The 24,524-nt window shown below is 38.5% G+C and overlaps 1 protein-coding gene across 7 annotated transcripts in view; it reads left to right on the plus strand.

Annotated features, from left to right (window-relative positions):
• The window catches only part of ENOX1 (ecto-NOX disulfide-thiol exchanger 1), a 320,291-nt gene extending 296,042 nt beyond the window's left edge, over window positions 1–24,249 (plus strand). For all 7 annotated transcript variants that reach the window (XM_060080023.1, XM_060080025.1, XM_060080027.1 and 4 more), the window contains one exon: window positions 23,319–24,249. In XM_060080023.1, the coding sequence (XP_059936006.1) occupies window positions 23,319–23,450 (132 nt within the window). In that variant the 3' untranslated portion in view covers window positions 23,451–24,249. The remainder of the gene's footprint in view (window positions 1–23,318) is intronic.
• Window positions 24,250–24,524: the final 275 nt, after the last annotated feature.

Here is a 24,524-nt window from a genome sequence, read left to right on the forward strand (position 1 = left end):
GGCAATTATTAACAATAATCTGGGTACACCCCCACACTGGGCGGAATTAGAGACTCCAGATAAGAGGCTAGGGAATGTGTTTTTTTTTTTTTTAATCGGTTAAATACAAATTGTGGTGTATTCTTAACCCAGAACACTTTACTGCCAACACACACGATATTTACAATACATATTGGTTTACGCAGAGAGCCTTACAGAGGACAATTGTTGAGGGAAACAGCAGGCTACCCAGTGGTCAATATGCAGATACATTTAGAAAAAGCTTAGAGTTGAACCTGCCTGTGTTATTGCTGGTCTGGGGAATTTAAAAGGTTTCTTCCTCCCTCCCCGCCTCCCTCCTTTTCTCCATTTTTTCCTTCTTTTTTTTTTTTAACATCTTTATTGGAGTATAATTGCTTTACAGTGGTGTGTTAGTTTCTGCTTTATAACGAAGTGAATCAGTTATACATATACATATGTTCCCATATCTCTTCCCTCTTGCATCTCCCCCCCTCCCCCCCTCCCTATCCCACCCCACTAGGTGGTCACAAAGCACCGAGCTGATCTCCCTGTGCTATGCGGCTACTTCCCACTAGCTATCTACCTTACGTTTGGTACTGTATATATGTCCATGCCACTCTCTCACTTTGTCACAGCTTACCCTTCCCACTCCCCATATCCTCAAGTCCATGCTCTAGTAGGTCTGTGTCTTTATTCCCATCTTACCCCTAGGTTCTTCATGACCTTTTTTTTTTTTTCCTTAGATTCCATATATATGTGTAGGCATACGGTATTTGTAAATTGATACAGCCACTATGGAGAACAGTATGGAGGTTCCTTAAAAAACTACAAATAGAACTACCATACGACCCAGCAGTCCCACTACTGGGCATACACACTGAGAAAGCCATAATTCAAAAAGAGTCATGTACCAAAATGTTCATTGCAGCTCTATTTACAATAGCCACGACATGGAAGCAGCCTAAGTGTCCATCAACAGATGAATGGATAAAGAATATGTGGCACATATATACAATGGAATATTACTCAGCCATAAAAAGAAACAAAATTGAGTCATTTGTAGTGAGGTGGATGGACCCAGAGTCTGTCATACAGAGTGAGGTGCCCCAGGTGACTGATACTTAGAAAGAATGCACTATACCCCTGGTTCTTCACTTGCAGCTTCTGACAATCATGGGGAGCATTTAGAGCAAAACAATGCCAGGGGCCAGTCCACATGTGGTGAACTCTTCCCCAGTTCTTTCTCTGATATAACACTCGACCCTCTGTAGCTCACTCAGTTTTCTCAGCTACAACACGAAGATAGATCATAATGTCTGTCCCATATATATTCCAGGATTGTTGTGAGAAGGAACTCAGGATACTGGGGAAGATGCTTTGGACATTGCTCACTGAAAGAAAACTTACTTTTTCAAATTCATTATGAATCTTTTGTGAGTTGACATGGGAATCTAATAATCCTGTTAACATGGCTTTATGGAAAAATACATTCAGATTTCAAAACAAAAATTTTAGAATACAATTGATTTCAACTTTCAGGACTGCCTCTATTTAACTAAAGTTTTGTTTCATAGGCCTAGGAAAATTGACTGTATCATGTAAAATCTTTTTGATGTGAATATTATATGAACAGTTAATTTGACTTCCTGGTCTATTTAATCTCTCTTTTTTTTTTTTTTTTAATTGAAGTATAGTTGATTTACAATGTTGTTTTAGTTTCTGGTGTATGGCAAAGTGATTCAGTTATACACATCTATACATATTCTTTTTCATATTCTTTTTCATTATGGTTTATTATAGGATACTGAATACAGTTCCTTGTGCAATACAGTAGAACCTTCTTTATCTATTTTATATATAGTAGTTTGTATCTGCTAATCCCAAACTCCTCATTTATCCCTCCCCCACCCCCTTTCCCTTTGGTAACCATAAGTTTCTTTTCTATGTCTGTTTGTTTCTGTTTTGTAAGTAAGTTCATCTGTGTCACATTTTATATTCCACATATAAATGATAGATGGCTTTTGTCTATATCTTTCTGAGAGTGATGATCTCTAGGTCCATCAATGCTGCTGCAAATGGCATTATTTCGTTCTTTTTTATGGCTGAGTAGTATTTCATGGTATATATATACCACATCTTCTTCATCCATTCATCTGTCAATGGACACTTAGGTTGCTTCCATGTCTTGGCTATTGTAAACAGTGCTGCTATGAACACTGAGGTGCATGTATCTTTTCGAATTATGGTTTTCTCCAGATATATGCCCAGAAATGGGAATGCAGGATTATGTGGTAGCTCTATTTTTAGTTTTTTAAGGAAACTCCATAGTGTTTTCCATAGTGGCTATACCAATTTACATTCCCACCAGCAGTGTAGGAGTGTTCCCTTTTCTCCAAACCATGTCCAGCATTTGTTATTTGTAGAGTTTTTAATGATGGCCATTCTGACCAGTGTGAGGTGGTACCTCATTGTAGTTTTGATTTCCATTTTCTCTAATAATTAGCAATGTTGAACATCATTCCATGTGCCTATTGGCCATCTGTATGCCTTCTTTGGAGAAATGTCTATTTAGGTCTTCTTCCCATTTTTTGATTGGGTTGTTTGTTTTTTTTGTTATTGAGTTGGATGAGCTGTTTGTATATTTTGGAAATTAAGCCCTTGTCGGTCACATCATTGGCAAATATTTTCTCCCATTCTGTAACTTGTCTTTTCATTTTGTTCATCGTTTCCTTTACTGTGCAAAAGCTTTTGAGTTTAATTAGGTCCCATTTGTTTATTTTTGCTTTTTATTTCTGTTGCCTTGGGAGACTGACCTAAGAAAACATTGGTACAATTTATGTCAGAGAATGTTTTGCCTATGTTCTCTCCTAGGAGTTTTATGGTGTCATGTCTAATATTTAAGTCTTTAAGCCATTTTCAGTTTATTTTTGTGTATGGTGTGAGGGAGTATTCTAACTTCATTGACTTCCATGAGGCTGTCCAGCTTTCCCAACACCACTTGCTGAAGAGACTGTCTTTCCTCCATTGTATATTCTTGCCTCCTTTGTCAAAGATTAATTGACCATAGGTGTGTGGGTTTATTTCTGGGCTCTCTACTCTGTTCCATTGATCCATATGTCTATTTTTGGGCCAATACCATGCCATTTTGATTACTGTAGCTTTGTAGTATTGTCTGAAGTCTGGGAGGGTTATGCCTCCTGCTTTGTTCTTTTTCCCTCAGGATTGCTTTGGCAATTCTGAGTCTTTTATGGTTCCAATATAAACTTTAGGATTCTTTGTTCTAGTTCTGTGAAAAATGTCATGAGTAACTTGATAGGGTTCACATTAAATCTGTAGATGGCTTTGGTTACCATGGCCATTTTTTTTTTTTTTTTTTTTTTTTTTGCTGTACACGGGCCTCTCACTGTTGTGGCCTCTCCCATTATGGAGCACAGGCTCCGGACGCACAGGCTCAGCGGCTATGGCTCATGGGCCTAGCCGCTCCACGGCATGTGGGATCTTCCCAGACCAGGGCACGAACCCATGTCCCCTGCATCGGCAGGCAGACTCTCAACCACTGCGCCATCAAGGAAGCCCCAGCATGGCCATTTTAACAGTACTAATTCTTCCAATCCAAGAGCATGGGATCTCTTTCTGTTTCTTTGAATCGTCTTCAATTTCCTTTATCAGTGTCTTATAACTCTCAGCACATAAGTCTTTCACCTCCTTAGTCAGGTTTATTCCTAAGTTTTTGGGGGGTTTTTTTGATGTGATTTTTAAAGGGATTTTTTTTTACCCTCCCTTTCTGATATTTCATTGTTAGTGTAAAGTAAAGAAATGCAACATATTTCTGTATGTTAATCTTGTATTCTGCTACTTTACTGAATTATTTTATCAGTTCTGATAGTTTTGTGTGGATATTTGAGGGTTTTCTAGATACAGTATCATGTCATCTGCATACAATGACAATTTTACTTCTTCTCTTCCAATTTGGATACGTTTTATTTCTTTTACTTGTCTGACTGCTGTGGATAGGACTTGCAATACTATGTTGAATAGAAGTGGTGAGAGTGGGCATCTTAGTCCTGTTCCAGATTTGAGCAGGAAGGCTTTCAGCATTTCACCTTTGAGAATTATGTTGGCTGTGGGTTTGTCATGAATAGCTTTTATTATGTTAAGATATGTTCCTTCTATACCCACTTTGGTAACAGTTTTTATCATAAATGGATATTGAAATTTTTTTATGCCATTAAGTTTTTAGGTATTTGGGTTTTTTTCTTCATATATATATTTTTAACATCTTTACTGGAGTATAATTGCTTTACAATAGTGTGTTAGTTTCTACTTTATAACAAAGTGAATCAGCTATACATATACATATGTTCCCATATCTCCTCCCTCTTGCCTCTCCCTCCCACCCCTCCCTATCTCACCCCTCAAGGTGGTCACAAAGCACCGTGCTGATCTCCCTGTGCTATGTGGCTGCTTCCCACTAGGTATCTATTTTACATTTGGTAGTGTATATATGTCCATGCCACTCTCTCACTTTGTCCCAGCTTACCCTTCCCCATCCCCATGTCCTCAAGTCCATTCTCTATGTCTGCATCTTTATTCCTGTCCTGCCCCTAGGTTCTTCAGAACCTTTTTTTTTTTTAGATTCCATACATATGTGTTAGCATATGGTATTTGTTTTTCTTTCTGACTTACTTCACTCTGTATGACATACTCTAGGTCCATCCACCTCACTACAAATAACTCAATTTCATTTCTTTTTATGGCTGAGTAATATTCTATTGTATATATGTGCGACATCTTCTTTATCCATGTATATTGAATTTTATCAAGTGCTTTTTCTGCATCTTTTGAGATGATCATGTGGTTTCTGTCTTTTCTTTTGTTGATGTGGTGTATCACATTGTTTGATTTGTGTATGTTGAACCATTCTTGTGACCCTGTGATGAATTCAGCTTGATCATGGGGTATGATCTTTTCTATGAGTTTCTGGATTTCGTTTGATAACTTTTTTGTTATTTTTTTTACTGCAGTATAGCTGATTAACAGTGTTGTGTTAGTTTCAGGTGTACAGGAAAGTGATTCAGTTACACATAGATATATATCTATTCTTTTTCAGATTCTTTTTCCTTATAGGTTATTACAAAACATTGAGTATAGTTCCCTGTGCTTTACAGTACGTCTTTGTTGGTTATTTATTTATATATAGTAGTGTGTATATGTTAATCCCAAACTCCTAATTTATCCTTTCCCCCCCACTTCCCCATTGGTAACCATAAGTTTTTCTCTGTCTGTGAGTCTATTTCTGTTGTTTATATAAGTTGATTTGTATCATTTTTTAGATTCCTCATATAAGCAATATCATATGATATTTGTGTTTGTCTGGCTTACTTCTCGTAGTCTGATAATCTCTAAGTCCATCCATGTTGCTGCAAATGGCATCATTTCATTCTTTTTTATGGCTGAGTAATATTCCATTGTATAAATATACCACATCTTCGTAATGGACAATGGACATCTTCAATGGACATTTAGGTTGCTTCTATATTTTAGCTCTTGTAAATAGTCCCGCTATGAAAAATGCAGTGCATGTATCTTTTCAAATTATAGTTTTCTTCAGATATATGCCCAGGAGTGAGATTGCAGGATCATGTGGTAGCTCTATTTTTAGTTTTTTAAGGAACCTCCATACTGTTTTCCATAGTGGCTGTACCAACTTACATTCCCACCCCCAACGTAGGAGGGTTCCCTTTTCTCCACATCCTCTCCACCATTTGTTATTTATAGTTTGTTTTTAATTAATTAAGTTATTTTATTTTTGGCTGTGTTGGGTCTTTTTTTTTTTTGCTTTATAACAAATTTAGTCAGTTATAAATATACATATGTTCCCATATCCCCTCCCTTTTGCATCTCCCTCCCACCCTCCCTATGTGTTGGGTCTTCATTGCTGCACGTGGGCTTTCTCTAGTTGAGGCAAGCAGAGGCTACTCTTCATTGAGGTGCGCAGGCTTCTCATTGCGGTGGCTTCTCTTGTTGCAGGCCACGGCTCTAGACGTGTGGGCTTCAGTGGTTGTGGCATGTGGGTTCAGTAGTTGTGGCTCGTGGGCTCTAGAGCACAGGCTCAGTAGTTGTGGCACACGGGCTTAGTTGCTCCACGGCACATGGGATCCTCCCAGACCACGGCTTGAACCCGTGTCCCCTGCATTGACAGGTGGACTCTCAACCACTGCACCACCAGGGAAGCCTGTTTGTAGAGTTTGTAATGATGGCCATTCTGACTGGTGTGAAGTGGTACCTCATTGTAGCTTTGTTGCATTTGTCTAATAATTAGCAATGTTGAGTATGGTTCCATATGTCTTTTGGCCACCTGTATATCTCTTCGGAAAAATGTCTATTTAGATCTTTTACACATTTCTTGATTGGGTTGATTTTTTGTTATTGAGTTGTATGAGCTGTTTGTGTATTTTGGAGATTAATCCCTTGTCAGTTGCATTGTTTGTAAATATTTTCTCCCATTCTGTAGGCTGTCTTTGCATTTTGTATATGGCTTCCTGTGCTATGCAAAAGCTTTTAAGTTTGATGAGGTCCTATTTATTTTTGTTTTTATTTCCATTACTCTAGGACAGAGATCAAAAAAAACATTGCTGCAATTTATGTCAGAGAGTGTTCTGCCTATGTTTTCCTCTAGGAGTTTTATAGTATTCAGTTGTACATTCAGGTCTTTAATCCATTTGAGTTTATTTTTGTGTATGGTGTTAGAGAATGTTCTAATTTCATTTTTTTGCATGTAGCTGTCCAGTTTTCCCAGCACCACTTATGAAAAAGACTCTTTTCTTCATTGTATATTCTTGCCTCCTTTGTTGTATATTAATTGACCATAGGTGTGTGGGCTTATTTCCAGGCGTTCTATCCTGTTCCATTGATGTATATTTCTGTTTTTGTGCCAGTACCATACTGTTTTGATGACTGTAGCTTTGTAGTATAGTCTGAAGTCAGGGAGCCTGATTCCTCCAACTCCATTTTTCTTTCTCAAGATTGTTTTGGCTATCCAGCGTCTTTTGTGTTTCCATAAAATTTTTAAATATTTGTTCTACTTCTGTGAAAAATGCCATTAGTAATTTGATAGGGATTGCATACAATCTATAGATTGCCTTATGTGGTATAGTCATCTTGACAATATTGATCCTTCCAATCCAAGAACACAGTATATCTTTCAATCTGTGTCATCTTCAATTTCTTTCATCAGCATCTTAACAGTTTTCAGTGTACAGGTCTTTTGGCTCCTTAGGTAGGTTTGTTCCAGGGTATTTTATTCTTTTTGGGGGGATGATATATGGGATTATACCTTTAATTTCTCTTTCTGATATTTTGTTTTTACTGTATAGAAATGCAACAGATTTCTGTGTATTAATTTCGTATCCTGAGACTTTACCAAATTCATTGATGAGGTTTAGTAAATACTTTTCTGGTAGCGTCTGTAAGATTTTCTATGTATACAGTATCATGTCATCTGCAAATATAACAGTTTTACTTCTTTTCCAATTTGGAAAAAAGTCTTTTATTTCTTTTTCTTCTCTGATTGCTGTGGCTAGGACTTCCAAAACTCTGTTGAATAAAAATGGCGAGAGTGGACATCCTTGTCTTTTTCCTGATCTTACAGGAAATGCTTTCAGCTTTTCACCAGTGAGTATGATGTTAGCTGTGAGTTTGTCATATATGGCCTTTATTATTTTGAGATATGTTTCCTCTGTGCCCACTTTCGGAAGAGTTTTTATCATAAATGGGTGTTGAATTTTTATCAAAAGCTTTTTCTGCATCTATTGAGATGATCATATGGTTTCTATTCAATTTGTTAATATGGTGTATCACACTTATTGATTTGTGGATATTGAAAAGCCCCTTGATCCCTGGGATAAATCCCACTTGATTATGGTGTATGATCCTTTTAATGTATTGTTGGAGTCACTTTGCTAGTATTTTTTTAACATCTTTATTGGAGTATAATTGCTTTACAATGGTGTGTTAGTTTCTGCTCTATAACAAAGTGAATCAGTTATACATATACATATGTTCCCATATCTCTTCCCTCTTGCGTCTCCCTCCCTCCCACCCTCCCCATCCCACCCCTCCAGGCGGTCACAAAGAACCGAGCTGATCTCCCTGTGCTATGCGGCTGCTTCCCACTAGCTATCTACCTTACGTTTGGTAGTGTATATATGTCCATGCCACTCTCTCACTTTGTCACAGCTTACCCTTCCCCCTCCCCATATCCTCAAGTCCATTCTCTACTAGGTCTGTGTCTTTATTCCCGTCTTACCCCTAGGTTCTTCATGACATTTTTTTCCTTCTTAAATTCCATATATATGTGTTACCATATGGTATTTGTCTTTCTCTTTCTGACTTCCTTCACTCTGTATGACAGAGTCTAGGTCCATCCACCTCATTACAAATAGCTCAATTTCGTTTCTTTATATGGCTGAGTAATATTCCATTGTATATATGTGACACAACTTCTTTATCAATTAATCCGATGATGGACACTTAGGTTGATTCCATCTCCTGGCTATTGTAAATAGAGCTGCAATGAATATTTTGGTACATAACTCTTTTTGAATTATGGTTTTCTCAGGGCATATGCCCAGTAGTAGGATTGCTGGGTCATATGGTAGTTCTATTTGTAGTTTTTTAAGGAACCTCCATACTGTTCTCCATAGTGGCTGTACCAATTCACATTCCCACCAGCAGTGCAAGAGTGTTCCCTTTTCTCCACACCCTCTCCAGCATTTATTGTTTCTAGATTATTTGATGATGGCCATTCTGACTGGTGTGAGATGATATCTTATTGTAGTTTTGATTTGCATTTCTCTAATGATTAATGATGTTGAGCATTCTTTCATGTGTTTGTTGGCAGTCTGTATATCTTCTTTGGAGAAATGTCTATTTAGGTCTTCTGCCCATTTTTGAATTGGGTTGTTCGGTTTTTTGTTATGAAGCTGCATGAGCTGCTTGTAAATTTTGGAGATTAATCCTTTGTCAGTTGCTTCATTTGCAAATATTTTCTCCCATTCTGAGGGTTGTCTTTTGGTCTTGTTTATGGTTTCCTTTGCTGTGCAAAAGCTTTGAAATTTCATTAGGTCCCATTTGTTTATTTTTGTTTTTATTTCCACTTCTGTAGGAGGTGGGTCAAAAAGGATCTTGCTGTGATTTCTGTCATAGAGTGTTCTGCCTGTGTTTTCCTCTAAGAGTTTGATAGTTTCTGGCCTTACATTCAGGTCTTTAATCCATTTTGAGCTTATTTTTCTGTATGGTGTTAGGGAGTGATCTAATCTCATACTTTTACATGTACCTGTCCATTTTTCCCAGCACCACTTATTGTAGAGGCTGTCCTTTCTCCACTGTATATTCCTGCCTCCTTTATCAAAGATAAGTTGACCATATGTGCATGGGTTTATCTCTGGGCTTTCTATCCTGTTCCATTGATCTATATTTCTCTTTTTGTGCCAGTACCATACTGTCTTGATTACTGTGGCTTTGTAGTATAGTCTGAAGTCAGAGAGCCTGATTCCTCCAGCTCCGTTTTTCTTTCTCAAGATTGCTTTGGCTATTTGGGGTCTTTGGTGTTTCCATACATATTGTGAAATTTTTTGTTCTAGTTCCGTGAAAAATGCCAGTGGTAGTTTGATAGGGATTGAATTCAATCTGTAGATTGCTTTGGGTAGTAGAGGCATTTTCAGAATGTTGATTCTTCCAATCCAAGAACATGGTATATCTCTCCATCTTGTATCATCTTTAATTTCTTTCATCAGTGTCTTATAATTTTCTGCATACAGGTCTTTTGTCTCCTTAGGTAGGTTTATATCTAGATATTTTATTCTTTTTGTTGCAATGGTAAATGGGAGTGTTTTCTTGATTTCACTTTCAGATTTTTCATCATTAGTGTATAGGAATGCCACAGATTTCTGTGCATTAATTTTGTATCCTGCTACTTTACCAGATTCATTGGTTAGCTCTAGTAGTTTTCTGGTAGCATCTTTAGGATTCTCTATGTATAGTATCATGTCATCTGCAAACAGTGACAGCTTTACTCCTTCTTTTCCAATTTGGATTCCTTTTATTTCTTTTTCTTCTCTGATTGTTGTGGCTAAAACTTCCACAAGTATGTTGAATAAGAGTGGTGAGAGTGGGCAACCTTGTCTTCTTCGTGATCTTAGTGGAAATGCTTTCAGTTTTTCACCATTGAGGACGATGTTGGCTGTGGGTTTGTCATATATGGCCTTTATTATGTTGAGGAAAGTTCCCTCTATGCCTACTTTCTGCAGGGTTTTTATCATAAATGGGTGTTGAATTTTGTCAAAAGCTTTCTCTGCATCTATTGAGATGATCATATGGTTTTTCTCCTTCAGTTTGTTAATATGGTGTATCACGTTGATTGTTTTGAGTACACTGAAGAATCCTTGCATTCCTGGAATAAACCCCACTTGATCATGGTGTATGATCCTTTTAATGTGCTGTTGGATTCTGTTTGCTAGTATTTTGTTGAGGATTTTTGCATCTATGTTCATCAGTGTTATTGGCCTGTAGTTTTCTTTCTTTGTGACATCCTTGTCTGGTTTCGGTATCAAGGTGATGGTGGCCTCGTAGAAAGAGTTTGGGAGTGTTCCTCCCTCTGCTATATTTTGGAAGAGTTTGAGAAGGATAGGTGTTAGCTCTTCTCTAAATGCTTGATAGAATTCGCCTGTGAAGCCATCTGGTCCTGGGCTTTTGTTTGTTGGAAGATTTTTAATCACAGTTTCAATTTCAGTGCTTGTGATTGGTCTGTTCATATTTTCTATTTCTTCCTGATTCAGTCTTGGCAGGTTGTGCATTGCTAAGAATTTGTCCATTTCTTCCAGGTTGTCCATTTTATTGGCATACAGTTGCTTGTAGTAATCTCTCATGATCTTTTGTATTTCTGCAGTGTCAGTTGTTACTTCTCCTTTTTCATTTCTAATTCTATTGATTTGAGTCTTCTCCCTTTTTTTTTTAAATTTATTTATTTTTTTATTTTACAAATTTAATCAGTTATACATATACATATGTTCCCATATCCCCTCCCTTTTGCGTCTCCCTCCCACCCTCCCTATCCCACTCCTCCAGGCGGTCACAAAGAACCGAGCTGATCTCCCTGTGCTATGCGGCTGCTTCCCACTAGCTATCTACCTTACGTTTGGTAGTGTATATATGTCCATGCCGCTCTTTCACTTTGTCACAGCTTACCCTTCCCCCTCCCCATATCCTCAAGTCCATGCTCTAGTAGGTCTGTGTCTTTATTCCTGTCTTACCCCTATGTTCTTGATGACATTTTTTTCTTAAATTCTATATATATGTGTCAGCATACAGTATTTGTCTTTCTCTTTCTGACTTACTTCACTCTGTATGACAGACTCTAGGTCCATCCACCTCATTACAAATAGCTCAATTTCATTTCTTTTTATGGCTGAGTAATATTCCATTGTATATATGTGCCACATCTTCTTTATCCATTCATCCGATGATGGACACTTAGCTTGTTTCCATCTCCGGGCTATTGTAAATAGGGCTGCTATGAACATTTTGGTACATGTCTCTTTTTGAATTATGGTTTTCTCAGGGTATATGCCCAGTAGTGGGATTGCTGGGTCATATGGTAGTTCTATTTGTAGTTTTTTAAGGAACCTCCATACCGTTCTCCATAGTGGCTGTACCAATTCACATTCCCACCAGCAGTGCAAGAGTGTTCCCTTTTCTCCACACCCTCTCCAGCATTTATTGTTTCTAGATTTTTTGATGATGGCCATTCTGACTGGTGTGAGATGATATCTCATTGTAGTTTTGATTTGCATTTCTCTAATGAGTAAAGATGTTGAGCATCCTTTCATGTGTTTGTTGGCTGTCTGTATATCTTTTGTGGAGAAATGTCTATTTAGGTCTTCTGCCCATTTTTGGATTGGGTTGTTTGTTTTTTTGCTATTGAGCTGCATGAGCTGCTTATAAATTTTGGAGATTAATCCTTTGTCAGTTGCTTCATTTGCAAATATTTTCTCCCATTCTGAGGGTTGTCTTTTCGTCTTGTTTATGGTTTCCTTTGCTGTGCAAAAGCTTTGAAGTTTCATTAGGTCCCATGTGTTTATTTTTGTCTTTATTTCCATTTCTCTAGGAGGTGGGTCAAAAAGGATCTTGCTGTGATTTATGTCATAGAGTGTTCTGCCTATGTTTTCCTCTAGGAGTTTGATAGTGTCTGGCCTTACATTTAGGTCTTTAATCCATTTTGAGCTAATTTTTGTGTATGGTGTTAGGGAGTGATCTAATCTCATACTTTTACATGTCCCTGTCCAGTTTTCCCAGCACCACTTATTGAAGAGACTGTCCTTTCTCCACTGTACATTCCTGCCTCCTTTATCAAAGATAAGGTAACCATATGTCCGTGGGTTTATCTCTGGGCTTTCTATCCTGTTCCATTGATCTATCTTTCTGTTTTTGTGCCAGTACCATACTGTCTTGATTACTGTAGCTTTGTAGTATAGTCTGAAGTCAGGGAGCCTGATTCCTCCAGCTCCGTTTTTCGTTCTCAAGATTGCTTTGGCTATTCGGGGTCTTTTGTGTTTCCATACAAATTGTGAAATTTTTTGTTCTAGTTCTGTGAAAAATGCCATTGGTAGTTTGATAGGTATTGCATTGAATCTGTAGATTGCTTTGGGTAGTAGAGTCATTTTCACAATGTTGATTCTTCCAATCCAAGAACATGGTACATCTCTCCATCTATTTGTATCATCTTTAATTTCTTTCATCAGTGTCTTATAATTTTCTGCATACAGGTCTTTTGTCTCCTTAGGTAGGTTTATTCCTAGATATTTTATTCTTTTTGTTGCAATGGTAAATGGGAGTGTTTCCTTGATTTCACTTTCAGATTTTTCATCATTAGTATATAGGAATGCCAGAGATTTCTGTGCATTAATTTTGTATCCTGCAACTTTACCAAATTCATTGATTAGCTCTAGTAGTTTTCTGGTAGCATCTTTAGGATTCTCTATGTATAGTATCATGTCATCTGCAAACAGTGACAGCTTTACTTCTTCTTTTCCCATTTGGATTCCTTTTATTTCCTTTTCTTCTCTGATTGCTGTGGCTAAAACTTCCAAAACTATGTTGAATAAGAGTGGTGATAGTGGGCAACCTTGTCTTGTTCCTGACCTTAGTGGAAATGGTTTCAGTTTTTCACCATTGAGGACGATGCTGGCTGTGGGTTTGTCATATATGGCCTTTATTATGTTGAGGAAAGTTCCCTCTATGCCTACTTTCTGCAGGGTTTTTATCATAAATGGGTGTTGAATTTTGTCAAAAGCTTTCTCTGCATCTATTGAGATGATCATATGGTTTTTCTCCTTCAGTTTGTTAATATGGTGTATCACATTGATTGATTTGCGTATATTGAAGAATCCTTGCATTCCTGGAATAAACCCCACTTGATCATGGTGTATGATCCTTTTAATGTGCTGTTGGATTCTGTTTGCTAGTATTTTGTTGAGGATTTTTGCATCTATGTTCATCAGTGTTATTGGCCTGTAGTTTTCTTTCTTTGTGACATCCTTGTCTGGTTTTGGTATCAAGGTGATGGTGGCCTCGTAGAATGAGTTTGGGAGTGCTCCTCCCTCTGCTATATTTTGGAAGAGTTTGAGAAGGATAGGTGTTAGCTCTTCTCTAAATGCTTGATAGAATTCGCCTGTGAAGCCATCTGGTCCTGGGCTTTTGTTTGTTGGAAGATTTTTAATCACAGTTTCAATTTCAGTGCTTGTGATTGGTCTGTTCATATTTTCTATTTCTTCCTGAGTCAGTCTTGGCAGGTTGTGCATTTCTAAGAATTTGTCCATTTCTTCCAGGTTGTCCATTTTATTGGCATAGAGTTGCTTATAGTAATCTCTCATGATCTTTTGTATTTCTGCAGTGTCAGTTGTTACTTCTCCTTTTTCATTTCTAATTCTATTGATTTGAGTCTTCTCCCTTTTTTTCTTGATGAGTCTGGCTAATGGTTTATCAATTTTGTTTATCTTCTCAAAGAACCAGCTTTTAGTTTTATTGATCTTTGCTATCGTTTCCTTCATTTCTTTTTCATTTATTTCTGATCTGATTTTTATGATTTCTTTCCTTCTGCTAACTTTGGGATGTTTTTGATCTTCTTTCTCTAATTGCTTTAGGTGCAAGGTTATGTGTTTATTCGAGATGTTTCCTGTTTCTTAAGGTGGGATTGTATTGCTATAAACTTCCCTCTTAGAACTGCTTTTGCTGCATCCCATAGGTTTTGGGTCGTCGTGTCTCCATTGTCATTTGTTTCTAGGTATTTTTTAATCTCCTCTTTGATTTCTTTAGTGATCACTTCGTTATTAAGTAGTGTATTGTTTAGCCTCCATGTGTTTGTATTTTTTACAGCTCTTTTCCTGTAATTGATATCTAGTCTCATAGCATTGTGGTCGGAAAAGATACTTGATACAATTTCAATTTTCTTAAATTTACCAAGGCTTGATTTGTGACCCAAGATATGATCTATCCTGGAGAATGTTCCATGAGCACTTGAGAAAAATGTGTATTCTGTTGTTTTTGGATGGAATGTCCTATAAATATCAATTAAGTCCATCTTGTTTAATGTATCATTTAAAGCTTATGTTTCCTTATTTATTTTCATTTTGGATGATCTGTCCATTGGTGAAAGTGGGGTGTTAAAGTCCCCTACTATGATTGTGTTACTGTCGATTTCCCCTTTTATGGCTGTTAGTATTTGCCTTATGTATTGAGGTGCTCCTATGTTGGGTGCATAAATATTTACAATTGTTATATCTTCTTCTTGGATCGATCCCTTGATCATCATGTAGTGTCCTTCTTTGTCTCTTCTAATAGTTTTTATTTTAAAGTCTATTTTGTCTGATATGAGAACTGGTACTCCAGCTTTCTTTTGGTTTCCATTTGCATGGAATATTTTTTTCCATCTCCTTACTTTCAGTCTGTATGTGTCTCTAGGTCTGAAGTCTGTCTCTTGTAGACAGCCTATATATGGGTCTTGTTTTTGTATCCATTCAGCCAGTCTGTGTCTTTTGGTGGGAGCATTTAGTCCATTTACATTAAAGGTAATTAATTATCGATATGTATGTTCATATTCCCATTTTCTTAATTGTTTTGGGTTTGTTATTGTAGGTCTTTTTCCTTCTCTTGTGTTTCTTGCCTAGAGAAGTTCCTTTAGCATTTGCTGTAAAGCTGGTTTGGTGGTGCTGAACTCTCTCAGCTTTTGCTTGTCTGTAAAGGTTTTAATTTCTGCATCAAATCTGAATGAGATCCTTGCTGGGTACAGTAATCTTGGTTGTAGGTTTTTCTCCTTCATCACTTTATTTTTTTAATTTTTTTTTATTTTTATTTTTTTGCTCTTCATTACATTATTTTTTATTTTTTTCCTAGTAATTTCTTTTTTTTTATTAGTTTCTGCTTTATAACTAAGTGAATCAGTCATACATATACATCTGTTCCCACATCCCTTCCCTCATGCATCTCCCTCCCTCCCACCCTCCCCATCCCACCCCTCCTTCATCACTTTAAATATGTCCTGCCAGTACCTTCTGGCTTGCAGAGTTTCTGCTGAAAGATCAGCTGTTAACCTTATGGGGATTCCCTGTGTGTTATTTGTTGTTTTTCCCTTGCTGCTTTTAATATGTTTTCTTTGTATTTAATTTTTTTTTTTTTGCGGTACATGGGCTTCTCACTGTTGTGGTCTCTCCCGTTGCGGAGCACAGGCTCCAGACGCGCAGGCCCAGCGGCCATGGCTCACGGGCCCAGCCGCTCGGCGGCATGCAGGATCCTCCCAGACCGGGGCACGAACCTGTGTCCCCTGCATCTCAACCACTGCACCACCAGGGAAGCCCCTGTATTATTTTTTGACAGTTTGATTAATATGTGTCTTGGCGTGTTTCTCCTTGTATTTATCCTGTATGGGACTCTCTGTGTTTCCTATACTTGATTACCTATTTCCTTTCCCATATTAGGGAAGTTTTCAACTATAATCCCTTCAAATATTTTCTGAGTCCCTTTCTTTTTCTCTTCTTCTTATGGAACCCTTATAATTTGAATGTTGGTGTGTTTGATGTTGTCCCAGAGGTCTCTGAGACTGTCCTCAGTTCTTTTCATTCTTTTATCTTTATTCTGCTCTGCAGTAGTTATTTCCACTATTTTATCTTCCAGATCTCTTATCTGTTCTTCTGCCTCAGTTATTCTGCTATTGACCCCATCTGGAGTATTTTTAATTTCATTTATTGTGTTGTTCATCATTGCTTGTTTCATCTTTAGTTCTTCTAGGTCCTTGTTAACTGTTTCTTGCATTTTCTGTATTCTGTTTCCATGATTTTGGATTATCTTTACTATCATTTATTCTGAATTCTTTTTCAGGTAGACTGCCTATTTCCTCTTCATTTGTTAGGTCTGGTGGGCTTTTATCTTGCTCCTTCATCTGCTGTGTGTTTTTCTGTCTTCTCATTTTGCTTATCTTACTGTGTTTGGGGTCTCCTTTTTGCAGGCTGCAGGTTCGTAGTTCTCGTTGTTTTTGGTGTCTGTCCCCAGTGGCTAAAGTTAGTTCAGTGGGTTGTGTAGGCTTCCTGGTGGAGGGGACTAGTGCCTGTGTTCTGGTGGATGATGCTGGATCTTTTCTTTCTGGTGGGCAGGTCCACGTCTGGTGGTGTGTTTTGGCATGTCTGTGGCCTTATTATGATTTTAGGCAGTCTCTCTGCTAATGGGTGGGGTTGTGTTCCTGTCTTGCTAGTTGCTTGGCATAGGGTGTCCAGCACTGTAGCTTGTTGGTCGTTGAGTGAAGCTGGGTGCTGGTGTTGAGACGGAGATCTCTGGGAGATTTTTGCCATTTGATATTATGTGGAGCTGGGAGGTCTCTTGTGGACCAGTGTCCTGAAGTTGGCTCTCCCACCTCAGAGGCACAGCACTGACTCCTGGCTGCAGCACCAATAGCCTTTCATCCACATGGCTCAGAATAAAAGGGTGAAAATGTGGAAAGAAAGGAAGAAAGAAAGAGAGAAAGAGTGAAAGAGAGAAAGAGAGAGAGAGAGGGAGGGAGGGAGGGTGGAAGGGGATAAAATAAAATAAAGTAAGATAAAATAAAATGAAGTTATTAAAATGAAAAATAATTAAGAAAAAAAAATTTTTAAGAAAAAAAAAAACGGACGGATAGAACCCTAGGACAAATGGTGAAATCCAAGCTACACAGACAAAATCTCACACAGAAGCATACACATACACACTCACAAAAAGAGGAAAAAATAATAAATCTTGCTCTCAAAGTCTACCTCCTCAATTTGGGGTGATTTGTTGTCTATTCAGGTATTCCACAGTTGCAGGGTACATCAAGTTGATTCTGGAGATTTAATCCACTGCTCCTGAGGCTGCTGGGAGAGATTTCCCTTTCTCTTCTTTGTTCGCACAGCTCCTGGGGCTCAGCTTTGGATTTGGCCCCACCTCTGCACCTAGGTCGCCTGAGGGCGTCTGTTCTTTGCTCAGACAGGATGGGGTTAAAGGAGCAGCTGCTTTGGGGGCTCTGACTCACTCAGGCTGTGGGGAGGGATGGCTGAGGATGCGGGGCAAGCCTGCGGCAGCAGAGTCCAGCGGGATGTTGTACCAGTCTGAGGCACGCCGTGCGTTCTCCCGGTTATGTTGTCCCTAGTTTGCTAGTATTTTTTTGAGGATTTTTGCGTCTATGTTCATCAGTGATACTAGTCTGTAATTTTCTTTTTTTGTGGTATTTTTGTCTGATTTTGGTATCACGGTGATGGTGGCCTCATAGATGGAGTTTGGGAGTGTTCCTTCCTCTACAGTTCTTAGGAATAGTTTCAGAAGGATAGGTGTTAACTCTTCTCTAAACGTTTGGTAGAATTTGCCTGCAAAGCCATCTGGCACTGGACTTCTGTTTGTTGGGAGTCTTTTAATCACTGATTCCTTCTACTAACTTTGGGTTTTGTTTGTTCCTCCTTCTCTAGTTGCTTTAGGTGTAAGGTTAGGTTGTTTATTTGAGAGTTTTTCTGTTGCTGTTCCCTGAGATAAGCTTGTATCACTATAAACTTCCCTCTTAAAATTCTTTTTGCTGTGTTCCATAGGGTTTAGAATGTAATGTTTTTGCTTTCACTTATATCTAGGTATTTTTTTATTTCCTCTTTGATTTCTTTTTCAGTGATCCATTGGTTATTTAGTAGCATCTTGTTTAGCCTCCACGTGTTTGTGTTTTTTGCAGGTTTTTTTCATGTAGTTGATTTCTAATCTCATAGGGCTGTGCTTGGAAAAGATGCTTGATATGATTTCAGTTTTTCTTAAATTTACTGAGGCTTGCTTTGTGGCCCAACATGTGATCAATCCTGGAGAATGTATGTTCCATGTGCACTTAAGAAGAAAGTGTATTCTGATGCTTTTGGATGGAATCCTCTATAAATATCAGTTAAGTCCATCAGGTCTAATGTGTCATTTAAGGCCTGTATTTCCTTATTGACTTTCTGTCTGGATGATCTGTCCATTGATGAAAAGTCCCCCACTGTTACTGTTGATTTCTCCTTTTATGGCTGTTAGTATTTGCCTTATATATTGAGGTGCTCCTATATTGGGTGCATATATATTTACAATGGTTATGTCTTCTTCTTGGATTGATCCCTTGATCCCTGTGTAGTGTCCTTCTTTGTTTCTTGTAACAGTATTTATTTTAAACTCTATTTTGTCTTCTGTGAGTATTGCTATTCCAGCTTTCTTTTGATTTCCATTTGGGAATACCTTTTTTCCCTCCCCTCACTTTCGGTCTGCATGTGTCTCTAGGTCTGAGAAGTGGATCTCTTGTAGACAGCTCATATACAGATCTTGTTTTTGTATTCATTCAGCCAGTCTGTGTCTTTTGGTTGGGACATTTAATTCATTTACATACGGTAGTTATCAACATGTATGTTCTTATTGCCATTTTGTTAATTGTTTTGGATTTGGTTTTGTAGGTCTTTTTTCTTCCTTTCTTCTTTTGTTCTCTTATGATTTGATGACTGTCTTTAGTGTTGTGTTTGGACTCCTTTTTCTTTTCTGTGTGTGTATCTACTATAGATTTTTTTTGTTTGCAGTTACCATGAGGTTTTGATATAGTAGTCTATATATATGTACATAATTGTTTTAAGTCACTGACCTCTTAATTCCATATGTGTTTCAAATATCCTGCATTTGTACTCTCCTCATGATTACTGGCTTAGATATCATATTTGTGTGTAGATGATTTCCTACCTTTACTGTATGTTTGCCATTACCAGTGAGCTTTCCCATTTTGTAATTTTCTTGTTTCTAGTTGTGGCATTTTTCTTTCCACCTGGAGAAGTTCCTTTAGCATTTCTTGTAAAGCTGCTTTGGTGGTGCTAAATTCTTCTAGTGTTTGCTTGACTGTAAAGCTTTGGATTCCTCTGTCAAATCTGAATGAGAGCCTTGCTGGGTAGAGTATTCTTGGTTACAGGTTTTTCCCTTTCATCACATTAATTCTATTGTGCCACTCCCTTCTGGCCTGTAACGTTTCTGCTGAAAAATCAGCTGATAACCTTATGGGGATTCCTTTGTATGTTATTTGTTGCTTTTCTCTTGTCAATTTAATATTTTTTCTTTGTCTTAATTTTTGTCAATTCGATTACTGTTTCTTGGCATGCCTGAGACTCTCTTCCTGGACTTAGGTGACTGTTTCCTTTCCCATGTTAGGGAAGTTTTCAGCTTTTATCACTTCAAATATCTTCTCAGGCCCCTTCTCTCTCTCTTCTCCTTCTGGGACCCCTATAATGCGAATGTTGGTACATTTGATGTTGTCCCAGAGGTCTCTTAAACTGTCCTCATTTCTTTTCATTATTTTTTCTTTATTCTTCTCTGTGGCAATTATTTCCACCACTGTGTCTTCCAGCTCACTTATCCATTCTTCTGTTTCATTTTTCTGCTATTGATTCCTTCTAGTGTTTTTCATTTCAGTTATTGTATTCTTCAACTCTGTTTGGTTGCTCTTTACATTTTCTAACTCTTTATTAAAAACTCGTAACTTCTCACTCTGTGCATCCATTCTTTTCCTGAGTTCTTGGCTCATCCTTGCAATGATTACTCTGAATTCTTTCTCGGGTAGATTGCCTATCTCCATGTCACTTAGTTGTTCTTCTGGGGTTTTATGTTGTTCCTTCATCTGAAACATATCCGTCTGCCATCTCATTTTGTCTAAATTTCTATTTGTATGTTTATGTATGTGGAAGGTTAGTTATGTTTCTTAACCTTGGAGAAGTGGCCCTCTGTAGGGGATGTCCTATGTGTCCCAGCAATACACTCCCTTCTTGTCACCAAAGGGCCAGGGGACCAGCTGGTCCCAGGGTAGGTTCTGATCTGCGTTTGCTGTCTTGGTTCCGCATGCTGCTGGATCCTAGTTCTCTTGCTTCTAATGTCTGCCCCCTGGTGGGTGGGGCTGGCCTAGAGGCTTGTGCAGGCTTCCTGGTGGGAAGGGCTGATGCTTGCCCACTGGTGGTGGGTGGGGCTGGGTCTTGGCCCTCTGCTGGGCAGGGCCATGTCAAGGGGCATGTCTAGAGGTGGCTGTGAGATCAGGAAGTCTTTAGGCAGCCTGTCCACTGACAGGTGGGGCTCTGTTCCCGCCATGTTGGTCATTTCACCTGAGGCGTCCCAGCACTGAAGCCTACAGGCGCTTAGGGCCAGGTCTTAGTGCCAAAATGGCAGCCTCCAGGAGAGCTCACGCCAATGAATATTCCCCGGTACCTCTTCCACCAGTGTCCTTGTCCCCACAGTGAGCCACAGCTGCCCCCTGCCTCCCCAGGAGACCCTCCGAGACCAGCAGGTAGGTCTGACCCAGGCTCCTATGGAGTCACTGCTTTTGCCCTGGGTCTTGGTGCACACAAGAAATCGTGTGGACCCTCCAAGAATGGAGTCTCTGTTTCCTCTGGTCCTGTGGAGCTCCTGCACTCAAGCCCCACTGGCCTTCAAAGCCAAATGCTCTGGGCAGTCCTCCTCCCAATGCCAGACCCCCAGGCTGGGGAGTCTGACATGGAGCTCAGAACTCTCACTCCTGTGGGAGAACTTCTGCAATATAATTGTTCTCCGGTTTGTGGGTTGCCCACCCAGGGGATATGGGATTTGATTATTTCGCAAGTGTGCCCCTTCTACCATCTCGCTGAGTTTCTTCTTTATGTCTTTGGATTAGAATATCTTTTTTGGTAGGTTCCAGTCTTTTTTATCAATGGTTGTTCAGCAGTTAGTTGTGATTTTGGTGTGCTCATGTCAGGAGGTGAGCTCAAGGTCCTTCTATTCTGCCATCTTCATGATGTACATACTCTTAATTACTGATTGATAGATTTTTTTTTTTTTACAAACCAGTGCCATATCAACAGGCTCAACAGCACCCCTTCACAGTAGTAATAAGGAAGTCTAATTGTGCATCCATAACAGAACTTCCTTCATCACCAACTGGGTAACCACTGGGATTCTAAGCGATGCAGGATGCCTCAGCAACACTGGCAGGAGTCCTTGTCCAGCTCCTAGAAGCTGTCTGTGCTCCTTGAATCATGGCTGCCTACCTCTGTCTTCAAAGCCAGCCATGGCAAGATAAGTCCTTCTCACCTTGCCATCCATCTAGTCTTCTGACCCAGTTTGCTGGTATTTTGTTGAGAATTTTTGCATCTATATTCATCAAAGATATTGGCCTGTAATTTTCTTTTTTTATATTGTCTTTGTCTGGTTTTGGTATCAGGGTGATGGTGGCTTCATAGAATGACTTCAGGAGTATTCCTTCTTCAATCTTTTGGAAGAGTTTGAGAAAGATGAGTATAAGTTCTTCTTTGTATGTTTGGTAGAATTGCCCAGTGAAGCCATCTGGTCCTGGACTTTTGTTTGCAGGGAGGCTTTTTTTTTCTTTTTTAATTACAGACTCTATTTCATTTCTAGTGATCAGTCTGTTCGAAATATCTATTTCTTCTTGATTCAGCTTTGGTGGGTTGTATGTTTCTAGAAACTTGTCCATTTCTTCTAGGTTGTCCAATTTGTTGGTATATAATTGTTCATAGTATCCTTTTATTACAGTTTTTTGTATTTCTGTGGTATCAGTTGTTTGTTTGGTCTCTCTTAATTGGTTGTTTTGGGTTTTTTTGCCACATGGCATGTGTGTGTGGGATCCTTGTTCCCTGACCAGGGGTCGAACCCACACCCCCTGCATCGGAAGTGCAGAGTCTTAACCACTGGACCACCAGGGAAGTCCCTGGTCTCTCTTAATTGTTAAATGGAAAGTAAAGTATAGACTGTAAAATGATATCCATACAGTGATTGTACCAAGAAAAATAATGAGGTCTTATTCACTGAACATTTCTCTGTGCCCAAATCTGTGCTAAGCCAGTAGTCTTCACACATCCTTACTAAATGTTGTCATCCCCACTTGTTGAGACTTACTTAGAAAAACTATCTTGGTAGGGTCATTTGGATCATAACAATAGTATGATATGGAATTTAAACAGAAATCTCAGACCTCCATTTCCAGGATCTCAGTCAACTTGCTATTTGAGATCCCTATATATATGCATGGATTAGGATTCAAACACAGAAGAAAAAAAAAAGAGCAATGGCTGCATTAGAGTAAAAGGGTTGTGGTTGTTTTGTTCTTTATTTAAGAAAAAATGAATTACTGATATAAAAATATATGTAATAAAAGTTGGGAAAAGAAAAAAACTGCATTTTAAAAACCTACCTGGGTTTTATGACTGGATGGACCTTGAGACTTTTATTGCTGTGGGTGCTGGGTTTCATTTTTATTCCTAAACCTTTATGGTCTTCTGGTCCCTGTGAAAGTTAAGAGAAAGTTAGGGTGGCAAGAAATCCACCGACATGCCCTCTGGCCCTCACCAAGTTAGATAAAAGTGCTGCCCTTTGTATCAGGGGAGTGGTAGCTTTCCCCAAGTGGTGATCAGTTTGCTCTGAGCCATCTTAAATCCCACCCCATCTCCTTTTTTATCTAGGGAGGGCTGTTTAGGCACAGTGCTGTCAGTAAGGTAGCCATCCATACGAAGGGTGAACCTGAAACTTTCCACCCACTTGTCTCATGCCCCCCTCCCACCAGCTGCCCAGGAGATGATGAAGCTAATCACATTCAGCCCTTTAACTTGTGCTCCTTTTATAAGAACATTACTTTACAGCCTAGTAGGAAACTACATGTTTGTCTCATTGGAAAAGCATGTCCTCACTCAACCCCCTGCCTCCTTGTTCCCCAAAAGTGATTTTTCTTCCTTTCTAACAAACAGATATCTGCAAACGAAATCGAAATGCTTTTGATGAGGTTGCCACGCATGTTTAAACAGGAATTCACAGGCGTGGGAGCAACGCTGGAAAAAAGGTGGAAGTTGTGTGCCTTTGAAGGAATTAAAACTACCTAACTGTGAAGAGCAGCAAAGTCTCTGGATATGAAACTGCCTGAACCCAGCCAGGGCTGTACAGTGTGAGCCCAGGAGGTTTGGGGCTGGTCCAGCGCAGGACCTTTATGGAGCCATCAGAGCCTGACTTTAGTTACATCTGTGGCGTTCTCTTGTGAGTGGAAATATAATTGTGTACCAGTTCCCTAAAACAAACAAAGATTCATACTGTGACAGATCTGTTTGTTATGAAAACCAACGATTGCACAGTCATGATGGCAAAACCTTAAAATATGCTACATTTGAGAATAGCTCACCAAGTAAAATATTTAAAGTTAATGATGGTGTGGCAATGGTTGTTGCTAGGCTACAGAGTTGTTGTATATGTAATCTATAGCTGAAATCATTCAATGACATTTTCCTGAAAGTCTTTCTGTTTCAGTAAAAAAAAAAAAAAAAAAGAGAGAGAGAGTAAAAAAGTAATTTTACAGTGAGGAAAAAAAAATCATACCAAAAGAAAACTTGAATATGTGTCTGAACAGTTACTGTATTTTGTAAATTAAGTTATATGCTGTTCTAGGGACTTCTGCCTTATTGAAGAGGCAGAAGATGTGATTGGACTCCTTGAGAATGCTTTACCAAGAATATTATTTTTCTAATGTAACAATTCTCCATCATAAGTTCTTTTAACATGGACTGCATAACACTTTTCATAAAATGTAAATAAAAGAAAAACTAGTGCTACTGTCTTGTACTTGGTATAAAATTCAGGTTTCTGCATCAAAATAAACATTCAGTACATATTCCTGTTACAAATTTTATAGCAAAGATATTAATTTTTTTCAATAAATATGACTTCTACCATATTGGTTTTGCAAATTGTTCTTTGAAATATTTTCATTCTTCCTTAAGAAATTTTTTTCACATTATTCAGTCCCATCTCACAGACCATCACTTTTAAATGATTAAATAAATGCATGAGTGACATTGAGACAAAACGTTATTTCAAACAGGAATATATAAAAATTATAAACTGGAAAGTACTAAGAAAAGGAGATTATACAGCATTAGGATAGATAGTATTTGAAAATACCAAGA

This window comes from Mesoplodon densirostris, chromosome 17, assembly GCF_025265405.1.
Source record: "Mesoplodon densirostris isolate mMesDen1 chromosome 17, mMesDen1 primary haplotype, whole genome shotgun sequence".
Lineage (NCBI taxonomy): Eukaryota > Metazoa > Chordata > Mammalia > Artiodactyla > Ziphiidae > Mesoplodon > Mesoplodon densirostris.